The following is a 19,679-nucleotide window of genomic DNA, read 5'->3' on the forward strand; positions in this document are numbered from 1 at the left end:
AGACAGGCCTTAATCAAAACATTTTTTGTGTTCTCAAAGACATGCCCAAGAAAGTGGTGAGACAAAAGCACAGAACATGGTGAATTTGTAAATTCCAGACGCAAGAGACTTGCATCCAGAGTATCTAAAAAACAGTCTCGAGTTAATGGCTAAAAAGTAAGTAATCCAATGGCAAATGACATTTCTTTACAGAAGACACACATTAAGAGATGTCTGGTATCACTAGTCACCTGGGAAAAATCAAAGCCACACCCAAGACACCACTTCACACTCTGCAGAAGGCCCTGCCTAGACTGCTGGAGGGAATCGAAACCAAGCAGCCGCTTTCGCAAACAGCTCACAGTGCCTCAAAAGGTTAGACATGGATATGAGGCAAGCCAGCAGTTCTACAGCTGGGCTCACTCCCCAGAGAAACGAAAGCATTAAGTCCACACAGCCATGCACACAGGACTAAGGCAGCATCACTCAAGCTGTACACCTAGATGGTCTGAGGCTCCAGAGCATGGGTTTTCTGATGTCAATGTGCAGTGAAGCAGCAATGCACATGCTATCCTGAATTTCAAGCCATCAGCTGAGCAGAGGATTACTCGCTGAGGACCAGATACTGTGTGACCCCACTGACTTGAAGTAACCAGAGGAAAAACTGCAGACATGACACTGACTGGTGACTGACTAGAGCTGGGCTATGTGGGGAATAGGTAGCAGTTATTAAAGGGGCTTCAATGGAGGTAAAAATAAATTTCTGGAATTGGCCATGGTGAAGGTTGAACAACTTTATGAATATACTTAAAACCACTATGCGTTTAAGAGGATGAACAAATTTATAGTGTTAACACTACGATCGTTCTGAAGCAGGGTATATAAATTGCAAATGAGAAAAGTTGATGAAGGAAATTTTTAAAAATCAAAATAGACTGAAAGAAATACCATGTTCATGGAATAACAATACAATGAATAAATCATAAATAGACACCAGTATATTTGTATAATAGAAAGCTAAGTAATAGAAAAGGAATGAACCAGTGATAGAAGTAACGCCTTGGGTGGTTCAGCAGCATGCTTACTATAAAAGGAAAGAAAAAGCCTGTGCCTGAATAATGCACTTCCGTAATTCCACTGCTGTAACTATTCAAGTCCTCAACATAGCATGTACAAGAGCAAAACAGATTACCTGTTCCTAGGGGGCAGGGGATCTTTGTGGTGATGAAACCATACCGTGTACAGACAGCAATGGGGGTTAAACAAGTCAATTCCTGAGGACAAGCTGCTCAGATTTGTACACACACACATACATAGAGAGTGCAGTATAAATAGGAACACTGAGTTCAACTGGGAGCTGAAAGCCACACTCACTTCCTAGCTTCACACTGGGCTCTCGCATTAGCCATGATGAGAAAAGGCAGAGTGAGGGTGGGAGCACTTCTGCACTGCTGAGTTTATGAACTTCTCGTTAAGAGATAAAAGCAAGCCAGGCATGGTGGTGCACGGCTTTAATCCCAGCACTCAGGAGGCAGAGGCAAGCAGATACCTCTAAGTTCGAGGCCAGCTGGGTCTACAAATCAAGTCCAGGACAGCCAAGGCTACACAGAGAAACCCTGTCCTGATAAATAAATAAATAAATAAATAAATAAATAAATAAATAAATAAATACCAAGCAAGGTAGTGATGTTAATAAATGACATCAATGATACCAGTAAATATGCATATTAATTAAAATACTAAGATTTTCAAATTAGTTCACCAAACAAAATGAAATGAGAGACAAATAAACTGAAATGTTGAGACATACTAAGCGAAACGAAAAAGAATTCTGATTATAATTTGCTATGGAGACTATGCTGGCCTCAAACTTAGAATGCTCCTTCTGCCTCTGCCTCCTCAGTGCTAGGAGTTAAGGTGTGTACGGCTATGCCAAGCCCCCCAAATAGTTCAATACCAGAGACTCTACTTCAAGATGAAAATATAATCTATACAACATAATCACCAGCACAGAACTTAGAAATATCTTTCAACCCCAATAGTATAAAATACATTTTCAAACATTCATAAAATGTTAGCACAAATTAAGCTCCACAACAAAACCTTATTAGTTTACAAACAAAGTAAACTACAGACAACATTCTCAGGTAAGAATACAATCAAATAGTATTAACATCAATAGATAATTATAGCAATAGGTATTAGTAGCAAGTAACACAGTCTATGATGGAGGAACTTCCAGAAAAGAACATTAATGAATCTAATGTAATCATCATCTACAGGTTTATAGCATTGATGAGGAAATCTGAAGCATTAAATATTGAAAGCAACACAACCTTAAAATTAGTTTCCTCCAATGTGATCACTTCCCCTTGGTGAGGAGACCCAGCAGCCCACAGAAGAAGGGGAAGCAGGCTGTCCGGATGAGAACTGATAAGCTGTGGGGATATGGTGGGGGAGGAGGTCCCTCTATCAGAGGTCTAGGAGAGGAGACTAAGGCAAAAAAGGGAGGGAGGGTGGGAACAAGAAGATACGAGTAAAAGGATAACAATTGTGAAATAATCTGAATAAATAATATTAAAAATGAAAAAACATTTGTCAGAATGTAATTACATTAATCTTTAAAAATAGCTAATAAAATGAAGTGACAATGACAAAAAATAGAATAAACACAACATCAAAGAATAACACAAACAAAAGCCAGGAATGATTGTTAGTCTTCTTATGTGTGAAAGCATTTGTGATTATGTGAGGAAATGTCTTGATAAAGTTTCAGATAATGGGTCTTCATGTCTACAACATGCTTCCACATGATAATCTCACACACACAGCCAGATAGGTAGGTACATATATGCACTCACATGCTAATGAGGTGAAATTTTGTACTGCTAACTGCTGACTCTGGAGGTTATCTGGGACTTCACAGGACCAGTTCCTGTTGAAATGGGCACACAACTACAGAAAAGCAACCCTTCCTAAGTGCTAAAAGCCACACATGGCACACTAGTTAAAGATGCTATGGAGAATGGGTACCATTTTCTTGAGTCATGTAGCCACTGATGAACTGCCCATGCTCCAGTACCTAATCTCCCACACAAAAGGAAAAAACAAAATAACACAAGCAAAAAAAGCTGGTTTAAAGTTTCACATATGAGTATTCTCATGAACATGCTTTGAAAACCAATGCTCACATTTTAAAACTGGTTCGAGGTGCCACCAGCAAACTAATTTCTTCATTACTTATAGGAAACAACAACAACAAAAAGTAATGCTTACCACACACATAACCGTGCCATTCTAGGTTTCTTTTCATATGTTTATTAAATTATCTGAAAACATACAGACTATTACCACTTCCATTTTTCAGGCAAAGACTAAGCCGAGGAGGTGACACAATTAGTGGTGGAGGCAGACTGTTAAGCAGAGGCTGGCTCTGGAGACCCCACCTGAGCTCTGTGCTATGCTATCCTTTGAGGCAGAATAAAACATGTTTTGAATTTTCAGACATTACAACATCTACGAGGTCTCTGAATTTAACAATCCATGTAATGACAAATACCCTCTTATGAAAAAGCTTCAGCATCAACTACCCTCTGACTCAACAGCTTAAATAATGTGCTACAGATGGCATGAATGAGTTCACATGGAAAATTTTATGTGAATAACAATAAAAAAATTGTTCACAAGATTCCTTATAGAAAACAATCAGTCTGCAGCAGAGAGCAGACACAGACAGCAACATAAAATTTATTAGCTTCCTTAGGTACAAGGGTGTGGAACTTACATATTCATGCTTTAAGTAGGCCTTATCACAGAACCTTCTATTACTTTAATAAAAGAGAAGCTGGTATTACTGTTCTCTACTTTTATATTTATATTTATTTTTATATTGCATATTTAAATATGTTTATATTAAGACAATAAACATGGTGGTCTTATAGAACTAATTTTTAATCAAATAACTGCAGAATGGAAAAGTATGTAGGGATGGATATTTTATCCCCGGGAAATAATGAATAATGAGCAAAAATAAAATAAAACTCTCCCATGTAGATGTGTAAATTTTACCTGCTTTTCCTTTCAATTAGAATGGCCACGTATGAGGCTGGTAGAGCAGCACCAAAGCCGGGAGTCCATGAGTAGAATTTTCCAAGTATCTTCCTGAAATTCAAATTTGGAATTTTTGTATGAAATTCCTAGTTGGTCACTTCAGCCCTTACAAACAGAAGTTTCTCTTCTCCACCCACCTTCTATCCACATGTTCTATAGTACCCCCAAATTCGCCGTGTCACAGACCAGACTCGCAGCCTCTCTCTGCCAGCACTATGCAAGACACACAGTAAGTTTTCAGAAAATGCCAGTTGCTTCTCTAAGCATCGCCAATGTGTTGTTTTTGATACAGTACTTTTGGGATGCTGTTTGGCTTAGATTTGATTTGGTTTCTTAAGATAGAGTTTTGCTGCTATATACCATACTATCCTTAAAGCTACCATGTAGCGCAGGCTAGCCTCTGTCTCCAAGCAGTCCCCCGCCTCCTCTCCTGAGTGTTGTGTGTGCCACACACCAGACTCACAAGAGGTATTTCAAAAGGGATTCTTTCTATGCTTCACAGCCTTACATGGTTCCTTATAGCACTTGCTAAAGTATTTTCTGTTATTTAGTTTTATGTGGATACTATTTCTTACTAGCGTTTGTTACTTAAAAGCAGGCATCTGAACAGTTGTCAAAATATTAAATATGGCTTAACTGTGTACGTTTCCAAACAAATTTAGAGGCATGTGATATATGTTTTGAGAGCAGGAGATGGGGGGTGTCTTGTTTTGTAGTGCTGGTTGACCTGCCTAATCCAGGCTGGCCTGGTATTCTGAGCCACCATAGTGCTAAGATTAAAGCCAGGCGCCATCATACCCTGCCTCAGATATGTTTTTCATTCAAAACAGTTATGCTCCTAAGAATAGGAGAACCAGCCTCTAAACAGTGTAAGAAATGATTTGAACAAAACTGACCAGTGGCTAAATGATATATGGTAGGAGAAAAAAAAAGAAGAAAATACATACATACATACATACATACATACATAAAGAGAGTAAGGGATAAGACAGGGTTGATGAATCTGAGAAATGATCTTTTTAATTAGAGTTTAATTTTAAAAACTACCATGAACACTTAAGCATTTATGAGACACTAAAAACCTGTTGCCTGAAATGCCTATATAGGTAGGTTTCCTTACAGGATCTACCAGGTTATTAAGTAAGTTCTCGAGGGAAGGGGGCTTAGCCAGACAGCTGCAGAGAGAACACTGACATTCTCTCCCTGTTGAACGCATTTGGCTTCCACCACTTAACCAGACAGCTGACCGACCAGTGTGTGGGACAGCAGCTCCCAGGCCGCTCAGTGCCTGAAGTTCTAACAGGTCTTGGAACTGCCGAGCCCACAGGCTCAGGCTCCTTTCACAGATGTCCAAGCTCTGGAGCATGAGCTCTCACTGGTTCCTGCCTCCACTATGTGACTTTGTTGCTTTGAATTTCTTGCCATTCCTAAATTCTGATCGTGATCAGAAATCTTGACTAACAATTTCAAAAATATAGTAGGCTTCAGAAAATGAATAATATATTCAAGTTTTTGCTGTAGAATCATGCCAATCATTTGAAATTTACATCATGAAACTAAGACCTAGGAGATAAATGTCATTTCACAGATTAAAGAAGGAAAGAGAGTAACCTGGATAACAATGATATAAATAGATCTTTCTTTTGTAGTTGTCTGAATGATAATTGACCCCACAGACTCCTATATTTGAATGTTAGGTTCCCAATTGGTAGTATTTTCTGGAAAGATTAGGAGGTGTGGCCTTGAAGGAGGAAGTACATCACTGGTGTGGGCTGGAAAGATGGCTCGGTGGTTAAGAGCACTGGTTGCTCTTCCAAAGGACCTAGGCTCAATTCCCAGCACTCCCAGGGCAGCTCACAAGTGTCTGTGACTCCAGTTCCAGGGGATCTGACACTCACACACAGACATATATATACATACAGGCAAAACACGACTGTACATTAAATAAAAACAAAACCCTAACTTTAAAAAAGCCCATGCCAGGCCTGGTCTTTCCTCTTCCCCTCTCCCCTAATCCCACTCTCCCTGTGGTTTGTTCATCTTCTCTCCCCTCCCTCTTCCTCTTCCCCCTGTTCCCCAACACCCTGTGGATCAAGATCAGGATGTATGGATGTACGCTCTGAGCTACTCCTCCAGCGCCACGCCTGCCTGCCACCATGTTCCCTGCCACTTTGATCTTGCACTCACTCACTCTCTGATACTGCATGCAAGTCTCAAATTATATGCCTTTCTTTATACATTGTCTTGGTCATGGTGTTTCTTCACAGCAACAGAACAGTAACTAAGGCAGTTCCCATTTCAGTAAAGGAGATTCATTAACATGCACTGGTGATTATTGAGTACCAACCTTAAAACGCAAAAGAAAGTAATGTACAAGGCGCCATTAGCAGTCAGGAAGGAGGCGGACTGGAGGATCTCAGGGAGCAACTTGTACAGGTAATACTCCAGCTTCCGCTTCCGGAGAACAGCTGCAATCTGCAAAGAGAGAGGCTTTGTTATTTAAGCCAGCCAATTGTTTCCACGTAGATCCACTCTTATATTTGAAACTACTGAATAAAAGCATATGTTGAAGACTAAAGTAAAAAAAAACTATGCCATTTTCCTGGCTCCTCTGAGGGAACAAAGTTTTAGAACAGCAGATGCTTGCATTCACTTCAGTTAAAAATAGTGACAGTATGGATCACGTGATAAAGTTAGCTCCAGGACAGTACATGTCATCAGCATCAGCATCAGCATCATCACCACCACAGCATGGTCACAAGACAAGTGAGCTTCAAGTAGGTATGTGTAATAAAAAATAAAAATAATAATAAAAATAATCATGATAAAAAATAATTACAACATGGTTTACATGATGAGTAAGCTCCAGGGTCGGTACATGTAAAACCATAAAAGCAGCTTTCAAATGAAAAGCATAGTTTCAAAAAGAAAAGAGAAATCACAACCCAAACAAAATCACACTCTACTGCAAAGCTCCATTAACCGTTACCAGCCCAGCATCCCCAGGGAACTTCAGTGATGGACACAGAAAGCTAAGCAATGATTCAGCGAGTCAAACAGCAGCTGTGAGGGATGAAGTGGGGGAGAGGGGGAAACAATGAAGTTAATGACCTATGGAATGCAAGAGCCCTGGGGGTAAAAAAAAAATAATGATAGCCAACAAGCTGTGTCAGAGGATAAAGAGGCTTGCCTCCAAGCCTTGTGATCTGAGTTCCATCCCCAGAACCCACATGGTGGAAAAACAGAACCTATTTCTACAAGCTGTCCTTTGATGGTGACATGGAAAAGCCCCAAGCGGTACAGACATTTAAAAGCTAAAAATTTTAAGTGATTCACTTTTTAACTTGAAATTGAAAAATACTAACCTCTATGATTTAGTTCTTAATTTTACATTGAAAAACCTATTTATTTGTTTCTTCATTTGTTTGGTTTGGTTCTGGTAAACTTTGAATTTAAGAGGATGATTACTGTATTAAATTAAAACCCTGCATAGTAAAGCATATAAAAATCACAATATAACTGTGAGCACACTGTTAACGTTACATGGAAAGAGGCAAAAACTAATCATAAATGCTCATAACAGGGATCTAAACAGAGAGGGATGCTGTGGAGCTTTCGAATGCACAGGGCCATGGAGTGTCCTTGTAGTGAGTGTAACACAGGGCCATGCAGTGTGTGTAACACAGGAGGTTCAGGGAGGAGGGAGATGAGCTACCTGACAACAGAATCCTCACAGGTGAGAGGGATTCACTGTCCAAGCTTATGAAGCAGTACACCAGGGGAACAAGGTTAGCAGAGCAAGATGAGGGCATTAGGGAGGGCATGAAGCAAGGCAAAGCTACTGAGGAGAGAGCAGGAAGACTCAAAGCCTCTCCATTCATCCCATGTCTTTCTAGAGATAACAATTCCTGAAGCTGGAGACCAGCAAATCCAATGGCCTCTTCTAAGGTCTTATTTCACCCAGGAAGTCTCTGAAATTGACCGTCTCTCCTATTACGATGCAACCACCCTCCATATAAAGAAAACAGGAAAAGGAAGGCCAATCTTATCTTCAAGGAATATAAAAGTCTGGGGGTAGGGTGGGGGAAAATAACAAACCATAATATGCAGTGTGGGAATACTAAGCCAGAGAAAAAAGGCGCTGCTGATGAAACATGAGCAAACAAGAGACATGCTATTCCTCAGCTTCTCCTATCTGTGACAAGGCACCTGTGGTACACAGCTCACCAGGAGAAAAGAGGCTGCAGCTCATGGTTTCAGAGGTCTCTGCCCAAGAGCTGGATCTGTGGCCTTTGTGTGTTGTAAGGCAATATATTAGAACGGGAACATGAGGCAGCCAAGAAGAGAGGGCGAGAAACGAGAAGGGGCCAAGGTCCCAGTATTCCCTTCAATGGCCCCCAATGAGCTAACTTCCCTCCATGTGCCCCATTACACCTTCCTCCGTCTCCCAATAGCACTACAGTCAGAGAACTGAGTCTTCAACACAGGGGCCACTGGGGTGATTCAAACCCCAAGCTACTGTACATGCCATGTTCATGAACTAGGTGTCCATTGTCCCCTCTGTTGAATGCAGATCCAACACAACTCCTATCACACTACTAGAGTGATCTCTGTATACCAAAACAAGCTGTTCTGTAATTTACACAGAAAGCAAAGGAAGTAGAATTGCTATGGATAAAAATAAATAAAAACCAGAAAAAGTAGCTACTGGCCTTGACTGCACAATACTGACAATGCAGATAAACAGATGAATAGAGTACAAGACAGAACTAAGACGTTTGTCCAAATACAGCTAATTTTTATAAAGGCACAAAACAATTCCGCAAAGGATAGAAAGTCTTTTCAATGAGCAGTGCTGAAAGTAGGGGCCATCCACAAGTTAGAACAAGAAAGGAGGATAGTAAACTAGGTTTCATATTTAGTGCAAAAAGTAATTCTAAATGGATCACAGACATCATATAACAAAAAACTACAAACATTTTGGGGGGAAATAAAGAAATTTTTAAGATGAGACAAAGAGTTTTTAGACTTACACTAAAAATAAAAGGAATATTTGATCATTTGGATTTCACCTCTTGATGGACAACCAATCAGAAGAACACCAGATGTGCTACAGAATAGGAGAACATAGAAAGTCCACATCTAATTAAAGACTATCATATATATCACAAATATTTATTGGTATATGTGTGTGTGTGTGTGTGTTTCTGTGTATCAATAAAAATACAATCCAATTATTCAAAGATAGGAAGAGACATTTTCAGGATAGGATACATAAATACGAATAAATGATTAAGGAAATGTTAATTAAAATTACAATGAGCTATCATTACACAACTATTAGAATAGCTAAAAAGAAAAATGGCAGGACTGGGGAGATGGCTCTGAGGTAAAGTGTTCTCTATGCAAGCATGAAGACCTGAGCTCAGATTCCAACATCCACGTAAAACAGACTGCACCAGTGTTGTACATCTGTAACCCCAGCGCTGAAAGGCAGAGACAGGTAGATTTCCTGGGCTCCCAAGCAGGCAACCAGTCAAGCTGAAATGGAGCACTTCAAGCTCAATTTAAAAAAAAAAAAAAAAAGTAAGGTGGAGAGGTGACAGAGGAAGACACCAGACATAGACTTTAGGCTCTGTATGTATATGCACTGGTGAGAACAAGAGCTTGCACGTGTTCTCTCTCTCTCTCTCTCTCTCTCTCTCTCTCTCTCTCTCTCTCTCTCTCTCTCTCTCTCTCTCTCTCTCTCTCTCTCTCTCTCTCTGTCTCTCTCTCTCTCTCTCTCTCTCTCTCTCTCTCTCTTCCTCTCTCTCTCTTTCTCTCTCTCTCACACACACATACATACACACACGTGCTGCACACACCATAAAAATACACACAACACACAATGACAATACCAAACGCCAGCAACAACAGACAACCTGGGCACTCATTTGTTGCTGGTAGAAACGAGGTATGATAAAGATACGCTACAGGACACATTGGCAATTTGCTGAAAAACTAATCAAGCAACTGGCATCCAAGTAGTAATTGCTGTCCTAGATATTTATTTATATCCAAGAAATGAAAATTCATGCTACCATGACACTTGTGTACAAATATTTATAACAGCTTTGCTCACAATTGTCAAATTATAAAACCAGATGTTCTTCAACAGGTGAGTGGTTTAACAAACTGTGACAAGTCTATGAACTAACTACTACCCAGGTAAGGAAAAAGGCACAAATCACTGCTCTCAGTGTTGCTGAGAGAAGCTTCTTGTTGCACAGGGTAGTGCTCATTAACTGCTCAGATGCTGAGAATGCACAACTGTGAGCAGTCAGCCACATTAAACATCAGGTCCCTCTCCCCCTTGAAAGTTCAAGAAACATCATGCAAGAGAGAGCCTCCGGACACAGCATAGCTGTCACACACACACACACAAGCTCACAGCAGCTGTGGCTGGTTGTCCACACAAGACATCCATAAGATCAAGAGCTTTAACTGGTCCAGCATGGAGGAGCAAGGGGCTGCCAATGTCTCACCCTTAGCTGAGAGGCTAATGGCTACTGAGGGAATGAAGGGTCATTTTTCTTTAGGATTACAGATGACCATTAGAAAGCTACCCACGCCCCGGTGGATGATGCCACACACAGGAGTATATGAGCGGCACTAATTGCGGTTAGTAGGGTTTTTTTTTTGTTTTTTGTTTTTTTAAACTACATGAAGTTGACAGGGAAGTTGGAGACATGGTGTAGAGAAAGGGGGGAGTTGGATGGGGACATGAGATTTAACCAAGACATATTGTGTACACGTGTGCTGGCTAGTTTTATGTCAACTTGACACACACTAGAGCTGTCAGAAAGGAGGGAACCTCAATTGAAAAAAAATGCCCTCATAAGATCGGTCTATAGGGCATTGTCTAAATTAGCAATTAATGGGGAGGGCCCAGCCGTTGTAGGTGGTGCCATCCCTGGGCTGGTGGTCCTGAGTTCTATTAAGAGAGCAGGCTGAGCAAGCTATGGCAAGCAAGCCAGTAAGCAGCACCTCTCCATGGCCTTTGCATCAGCTCCTGCCTCCAGATTCCTGCCCTGTTTGGAGTTCCTGCCCTGACTTCCATCAATCATAGACCACGATGTAGAAGTGTATACCAAATAAACCTTTTCCTCCCCATCTTGTTTTTAGTCCTGGTGTTTGGTTAAAGCAAGAATAACCCTAAATAAGAAAACACATTTGAAATTTGAAAGCATACATTTTTAAAATGAAAAAAGACATGACACAATAATATGAAACAACCTATGCTAAGAGGAAAAGGCCAATCTCAAAGGCCCACATGCTGTGCACCTCCACTTGTATAACACTGTTAAGAAGACCATAGAAATAAATAACTCACTGGCTGATGGAAACCAAAGAAGGATAAGAAGATTAATGTACAGCTATAAAAGGAAAAACTCAAGGATGCTTTCCCTGGCAAAACTGTTCAGTGTCTTTTTTTCATGTGTATTGGTTTTTATATACAGATTTTATACATAATCTGTGCATCAAATGCACACAGTGCCCAATCAGGCAAGAAGAAGGGCTTGCCCTGGCAAAATTGTTCAGTGTCTTTTTTTTTTCATGTGTATTGGTGTTTATTTACAGATTTTATACATAATCTGTACATCAAATGCATGCAGTGCCCAAGCAGGCAAGAAGAACGCATCCAGCCCCTATGTATGTGCTAGGAATCCAATCCAGGTCTTCTGGAAGAGCAGTCAGTGTTCTCCACCACTTAACCAATCTCCATTTCCTATTCTGTGTCTTTGTGTCTATGTCTCTATATATATTTATGTATGCATAAAATTATTGTATGCTCTGTAAAGATTCAAATGCTGATTTCTGTGCCCCCCATTTCTGTTTGCAATCCTTGTTCTGAGAATCTCCTGTTTCAATGTTGTATAAAAACTTCCACTCCTCAGCTGTCACCTGATATCCCAATAAGGCAGCTTACAGCCAACAGCTGAGCAGGGGAGAGAATGGGGGTGAAGTTCCTGCCAGCCAGTGGAGGGAAAGTCAGGGGGAGGAAGTAGGGGATTCAGCCACAGGAGAGGTCCAGGAGCCATGAGTAGAGAGCAGCAGGAGCAGAGAAAGCCATAAAGTCCAAGTATCTCTGGGATTTACACTGGGACAAAACCAGATTAGTTTAGAGGATTAGAAGAATAGAGCAGCATTGCTCACTCGTGCTGTAAAGCTTATTAAGCAAATATATTAGTCCAGTCTCAATTATTTGGGTGCTAGGTGGGTTAAGAGAGAAAGTGCAACACACACACATTTTTAAAACTGCCACTAACACATCTGTGTATGGTATGTGCATGTGCATCTGAAAGCCAGAGGTTGATGTCTGATACCTCCTCTCAACCTCTGTCTACCTTGCTGAGGGTCTCTCACTGAACCTATACTGGCTGGCCACTGAGTCCCCAGAGTCCTCCTGTCTCTGCCTCCCAGTCAATGTTATTACAGACACAAGGCGCCATGCACAGCAGTTCATGTGAGTGTGAACAATTCAAACTTGGGTCCTCCTGCTTGTTTGTTTGTTTCATACTTTTGAGACAGGGTCTCACTATGTAGCTTTGGCTATCCTGTAACTCACTCTGTATACCAGGCTGTCCTCGAACTCACAGAGATCTACTTGCCTCTGCCTCCCGAGTGCTGGGATCATCACCCCGCTTAGGTCCTCCTGTTTATGAGCTAAGCCCTTTACCAACTGAGCTGTCTCCTTTCCTATGTCCTGCTCTGGCTGCTGTCTGGCCAGGGGATGCCATTGGGAGAAATGGGATATAAAGCTCATGGAATCACTGTCATTTCTTTAAGTTGTATGTGATCTACATTTACTTTTAAGTGAGGAGTCCACTTTGTTTTGAGAAGTGTACTTAAAAACACTTCTCACTACCATCAGGGAAGAACCCAAAGTCATGAAAATGAAAGACCACAGGCAGTGCTGGTAGGAATGGGGCACAACTACTGTCCATACACATTGCTGAGGCTATTGTAAAAAATGTCCAGGTCCTGTGGAAAACCGTTGGATGATATGGACCACATCTAAGCTTATGTCTACTCTCATGACCCAGTAACTGTCCTCCTGACCCTGAGTATATGCTCAGAGCATACACCTTCCCTCCACCAAAAGACTCTTCTCTAGCGTCTGTTCAAGCCCACATACCAGTACAATCTAAATGTCCACTAACGGTAAGATGGGGAGATTTCCATCTGTACAGTGCTGGTAAAAAGCAAGCTGTAGACTCTGTCGAGAGGGAGGAAAACTCAACACAAGCTCAAGAAATCAGGACTTTATCGCCATTGTGCCATTGTCCAGAGCTTATAGTCAGGGCTTACAAGCAGCTGAGACACTGATTCTCTGAGTGGTCTGTGTCCAGAAGCCTGGAGTGCAGGCAGAGTGATCACAACTGTTTCCCAGCATGCAGCACTCTGTTCTCTGGATGCACACAGCATGCTACAGGATGAACAGCTTAAAACCCCGTCTAAGCAAACAATATACCAGCATCTGTGCTAATGGGCTAGTCTTGTGGTCACTTTTAAAACCCTCATAGTCAGGTGTGACATCATCAAACACCTTCAGAAGCATCATTTCTTATATGAGAGACCTTTACAACATTCATATGTTCTGATGCAATAACTCTATGCTAATTTCTTGTGCACTCTTCAGTGTTCATCTAGAACTTTAGCTGAAAACAAGTTTATCATAAAATTATGGCTAAACTATATAAAAACACTTATTTATATTCATGTAATGTTTTTAGAAGACTAATGATATCTAAAATAAGACCTATAAAAGGAAAAAGACTGCAAAATAGTAAGAGTCATATATGACAAATATAAAAATGCAATGCATTATTATCACTAAGTTGTGTATAAATTGCTAATTTAATTTTCTTCTTTTTGCCATCACATATTACAGGCATTCTACATAAAATGTGTTGTAATTTATCAGAACACCAATAGCTCAGGCTCTAAGATCAATACTTAATAAATGGGACCTCATGATACCGAAAAGCTTCTGTAAGGAAAAAGACTCTGTCAACAGAACAAAACGAAAGCCTACAGACTGGGAGATCTTCACCAACCATACATCACCAACAAAGGGCTAATATCCAAAATGCATAAAGATCTACATCCAAGGGGGCCTAGAAATTAAACACCACCAAACCACATAACCCAATTAAGAAATGGGGTACAGAGCTAAACAGGGAATTCTCAACAGAGCAACAACGAATGGCTGAGAAGCACTTAAAGAAATGATCAAAGTCCTTAGTCATCAGGGAAATACAAATCAAAACCACTCTGAGATTCTATCTTACACCCATCAGCATGGCTAAGATCAAAACTCAAGTGACAGCACATGTTGGCAAGGATGCAGAGAAAGGGGAACACTCCTCCATTGCTGGTGGGAGTGCAAATGTATACAATCACTTTGGATTTCAATCTGGCACTTTCTCAGAAAATTGGGAATAGTGCTACCTGAAGACCCAGCTATACCACTCCTGAGCATGTACCTGAAAGATGCTCCACCACGTAACAAGGACATTTGCTCAACTATGGTCATATTAGCCTTATTCGTTAATAACCAGAATCTGGAAACAACCCAGATGTCCCTCAACAGAAAAATGAATAAGGAAATTGTGGTACGTTTACACAATGGAATACTACTCAGATATTAAAAACAAGATGTTGAAATCTGAAGACAAATGGATGGAACTAGAAATGATCATCCTAAATGAGATAAAACAGACTCAGAAAGACACATATGGTACATACTCACTTATAAGTGAATTATTAGCCCAACATAGATGTCCTCTGAAAGTCTCCACTCAGTGGGGGATCAGTACAGATGCTGGGACTCTCTACTGGATTCCAAGTGAGAGTGGAATGGAAGAAAGGGGGGAAACAGAAGGACCCAGAGGGTCCAGGAGCCCCACAAGAAGACCATCAAGGCTGACAAATCTAGACCCAAGGGGGCCTGCACACACTGCTATACTAACCAAGGACAATTCATGCAGTAAACTTAGACCCCTGTTCAGATCTAGCCAATGGACAGTTCATTCTCCACAGTTGTAGAGAGAGCAGGGACTGGCTCTGACATGAACCCTGGTGCCCCTGATTTGCTCACTTCCCCTTGGTTGGGAGGCCTGGCAGCACACAGAGGAAGGGAAAGCAGGCTATCCTGATGAGACCTGATAGGCTGTGACCCTATGATGGGGGAGGAGGTCTCCTTCTGTCACAGACCTAGGGGAGAGGAATAGGGTAGAAGAGGGAAGGAGGGAGGAACAGGAGGATACAAGTGTGGGGATAATAATTTAGATGTAATCTGAATAAATTATAATAAAAATTTTAATAGAAAATGTGATACAATTTATAGTAACAGGAAAGAACATAAGTATAAGAAAGTGAGGGTCATTTGTTATTGAAAATAGGACTAGGAAATAGCAATAACCACAAAGATATAACAAAAAATAATCATATTTGACTTTTAGTTTCCACTCTATAATAATCTGTATAGAGGATCCTCGTTTTCTTCCTCTTTAAGAGTTCAATTTCCTTATTTCTTACAAAAGAGAGGTTAAAAGACTAGAGCAATGGCTAAAAGGTTAACAGCATTTGCAGCTCACACAGAAGATCTGGGCTTTGTTCCCGGGACCCACAAGGCAATCTACAACTGTCTGTAACTCCAGGTCCAGGTGATACGGTTACCTCTTCTATCATTCAGTGACACTGTGCACATGGTATATATCCATACATGCAGGCAAAAAACTCATATGCATAAAAAACTGTTTTTAAAAATATAAATCAATCAATAATAAAGAGGTTAAATTAAATAACACAGTGGGTTCCTTTATCCACTTCAAAAACTGTGGTGATTTTGTTATTTGTTAAGATAAATGATACTGGAAACATCAGGTATCATCAAATACAGACACAATTAACAGAGATCTCATACTACACACAAAAAGTCCTCTGAGATGAAACTCAGAGATAAGTTCCAAAACCATAAGATAGTAAAACATCTAAGACATAACCAAACACCTGTGTGAACATTACGAGCAGGTGTCAAGGAGTGGTGACTGCCTGAGCGAGCTCATGAAGGGCCAATGTGGACCACGCCAAACGGCACTAAATACAGAGGGAGGAGAGACTAAATTGTGAGGTCAGGTCCAAATTTCAAAGTTCCTCTCCAGGTGCTTTACCTCTAAGAAGGTCTCAGTATAGCCTTGCCTCTCAAAGTGTAGGCACTATAGACAATGCGCCTGCATGCGCTCAAAGTCCCTGCCTACACACTAGCACTGCCTAACACCCATCAAGGCCATGTGCACTTCACTTTATGAATTTATATTCTCTTGTTATTCACTTTTGATTCCCATGAGATGAGTGTCATATACTTTCCATAGAGATAGTATACCAGTGTTGACATTGCAGACTTTGACCATGGACTATGACTCTCAAAGGGGCTAACCACAGCCTTATCCTAATTTAGTACCAAGCTGTAAATTAGCATTCATTTTTAGCCCAGAGGTTAATTATTATCTCTTCTAAATACCTCTATTTCTAGATGTAAACAAGTCTGATTTCTTTGGGAACATAAAATAGTTTATAGCAACAGATTTTTTTGTTGTATCTATTCTTAAAGTAATCACTAGTAAATGGGTTTCTTACTCTCAACAATTCTACAGTACTGACATGTGTGGCCAGGCTGATGTTTTAGGAGCTATCCTGTGCATTGTAAGATTAATATTGTCTCTGCCCCTCCTTTCTAATGTCACAAGATGCCAACAGTATCTTCTTGTTCTGAAAACCAAAACAAACAATCTGCAGACATTGGCAAACATCTCTCTGCAGGTAAAACTGTCCCTTTTTGAGAATAAATGCTTTAAAGAAAATGGCAAGGGTATCTTTCAAATTACTACAGTGTCTTAAATGTTCTCCAAAGCCATGCTACAGGCTCAGCCCTCCAGCCTCTCGCATATTTAGGGAGCATGGAAACATTAAGATACAAGAATCAGTCAAAGGCTACTGAGGTATGCTTTTAAGAACATAGGACACAGTTCCCTCTAATCCCCTCTCTGCTTCCGACTGCCATCAGATGAGAAGTGTCCTCTGACACCTACCCACCATGATGCATTTGCGAGGCCCAAAATGAACAGAGTCCAGCAAGCCTTTCACTGAAACCCCCAAACACAACACAAAATAAGCCTTTCTTCGTCTTAAGCTGAGTGACTGGGTGTTTTACTATAGTGATACAAAACTCACACACAGAAAAATTACCACCATGAAGTAGGGTTGGAGCTGTGTCCATGCCTAGAGAATGTACCCAGGACCATGGAATTGGTTTGTTGAAGGAATATGAAAAGAAATTAGGAGGTATAGGTGAGAAAAAAAGCATAGAATGCTGTAAGCAAAGATTAGTGGGTGCTTCTATGGGGCACATACACACAGAAAAAATAAAAATAAAAATAAAAATAAAAAAGAAGCCAAGTAGGAGCTGGGGAGATGAAATAGTAGGTAAAGTCACTGGCTGCTCTTCCAGAAGTCCCAGGTTCGATTGACAGCATTCATATGACAGATCACAATGGTCTGTAACTCTATTTCTAAAGATAGCATTGACACTGCCCATCCTCTGGGCTCCACAGACACTGCACACACATGGTGCACAGACATACGAGAACGCCAAACACCCATACACATAAAATAAAAATAAAAACTTTTTTACATTTTTTTAAATAAAGAAGCCAAGTACTTTGTGTCCTAGCAAATATGATGAAAATACTTTGAGAACATCTCAGAAATAAGCAGGACACCACCCATGCCATCACAAGCTCAAAAGTGCACGAGAGAGGTCTGTTTCAAGGACTTTTAGTTGAGAAGGGACCCCAGGGCACCATGCTTGACCAGAACTGTCTTGGGAACTGTCCTGTGTATAACTAGCATGAATGCAGAGGCAGCTGTGGGTCAAGAAAAAAAAAAATTGGGCAAAGTATTATAGCTTGGGCTACCAGCAGACCACAGTCTGGGCCAAACGATACTGATTTTTCAGACACGTAAGATATAAGGCTTCAAACAAAGTTTCAGAAGAAACCGGGGAAGCCAGCAGCATGTAGCAGAACTATGATCATCATTCTGACAAAGTTCTGTGTGGAGAGATGCGTGAAGCCAAGGCTGCATCGGAGGCTCAGGAAAATGGAGTACCTGAAATACAGCATATATGCCAAGAAAAGCTGCACGGGGCGTGCAGACAGCAGCCAAATGAACTGCAGCCAGAATGGCTGTCAGGGTGGGGCTGTCCAAGCCCTTGAGAAGGTCTATACTGCCTACCCAAAGGTCCAAAAATAGCAGGGCGAAGTGACCAAGGAGTTAAAGCTCAAAACTATTAGAATAATCTCTAATTAGGTAGCTGGGACAGAGCAGACACCAGATACGGAGCTAAGATGTGATGTGCCCTGTTCTGAGATCTAGTCTTGCTCTGGTCTGATGCCTGCAGTTTATTCCTGAACACCTCACTTTTGGAGTAGGAATGTGTTACTCTGTGTATCTTGGAAGCAGATAACCTTGTTTTTCACATTTGTAGAGGCCCACAGTTCATGCCTTGAGCCTCAGAGGAAACTTTGAACTTGAGACTTTTCAGCAATAGCAGGGCAGTTAAGACTGAGGGAACTCTAAGACAGCCTGAAAGCATTTAGCCCTGTGAGAAGGACATAAAGCTCGGGTGCCAGGTCAGAATGAAATAATTTGGAACTTCAATGTCCCTCCAAAGATCCATGTCCTACTGGAAGGCAGAAGAATCTTTCACAGATATGCAAGGTATAAGCTATAGTATACAGGGTCTTGATGGCAAAAAAAATGTCTTCTGCACCTCATAACTGATTTTTCAATCCATATTTTACTGAATCCCAGAAACAGATTCATCCATAAAGAAGGCCAAGTGTACACAAGACACACACACACACACACACACACAGCTTCCCTTCAAGAGTGACAATACAATACATCTGAATAGATTCCAATGTTCCTACTTGTAAGGTTAAAATTACAAGCTTTAAAAGTCAAATGCAGATTTCTCAAAAGAAAACTGATAAAAACAAGTACCATACACCACATATATTTAAGCATCTTTTGACAGTTTTCACAGATTTCACTTACACAGTATTCCAGAAGTGTCCCGCAGCAAGCCATGAAGTAATGAAGGTGTGATTTACTCTCTATTTATATAGGTGGAAATCACACTATCACATAGTGGGGAAAGAAAGCCCTCAGATCATGTAAAACTTAACAGCCAATGTATCACAGTGCACAGCCTCATCAGATAAAGGCAACCACCTTATTTTTAAAAACCAAATAAGGGCCAAAGAGATGGCTCAGCAGTACTTACCACCAAGCTTAATGACCCAAATTCAATATACAGAGTGAAAGAATCAATTCCCAAACTTTCTCCTCTGACCTCCACACAAATGTCATGGCACACAGACAGACAGACAGACACACACACACACACACAAACACAAACATAATATATGTGATAAAATAAAAATTAAACGAAAAACTAGAACAGCTCATTAACTGTGTGA

The 19,679-nt window shown here is 40.7% G+C and overlaps 1 protein-coding gene across 1 annotated transcript in view; it reads right to left on the reverse strand.

The window, feature by feature from the left end:
* Nucleotides 1–19,679, reverse strand: part of Tmem135 (transmembrane protein 135) — a 163,699-nt gene that overhangs the window by 131,150 nt on the left and 12,870 nt on the right. The window contains exons 2-3 of the mRNA XM_051148883.1: nucleotides 6,437–6,564; nucleotides 4,048–4,140 (exon numbers count right to left, since the gene is read on the reverse strand). Coding sequence (XP_051004840.1) covers nucleotides 4,048–4,140; nucleotides 6,437–6,564 — 221 coding nt within the window. The remainder of the gene's footprint in view (nucleotides 1–4,047; nucleotides 4,141–6,436; nucleotides 6,565–19,679) is intronic.

Source organism: Acomys russatus, chromosome 7 (assembly GCF_903995435.1).
Source record: "Acomys russatus chromosome 7, mAcoRus1.1, whole genome shotgun sequence".
In the NCBI taxonomy this organism is placed as follows: Eukaryota; Metazoa; Chordata; class Mammalia; order Rodentia; family Muridae; genus Acomys; species Acomys russatus.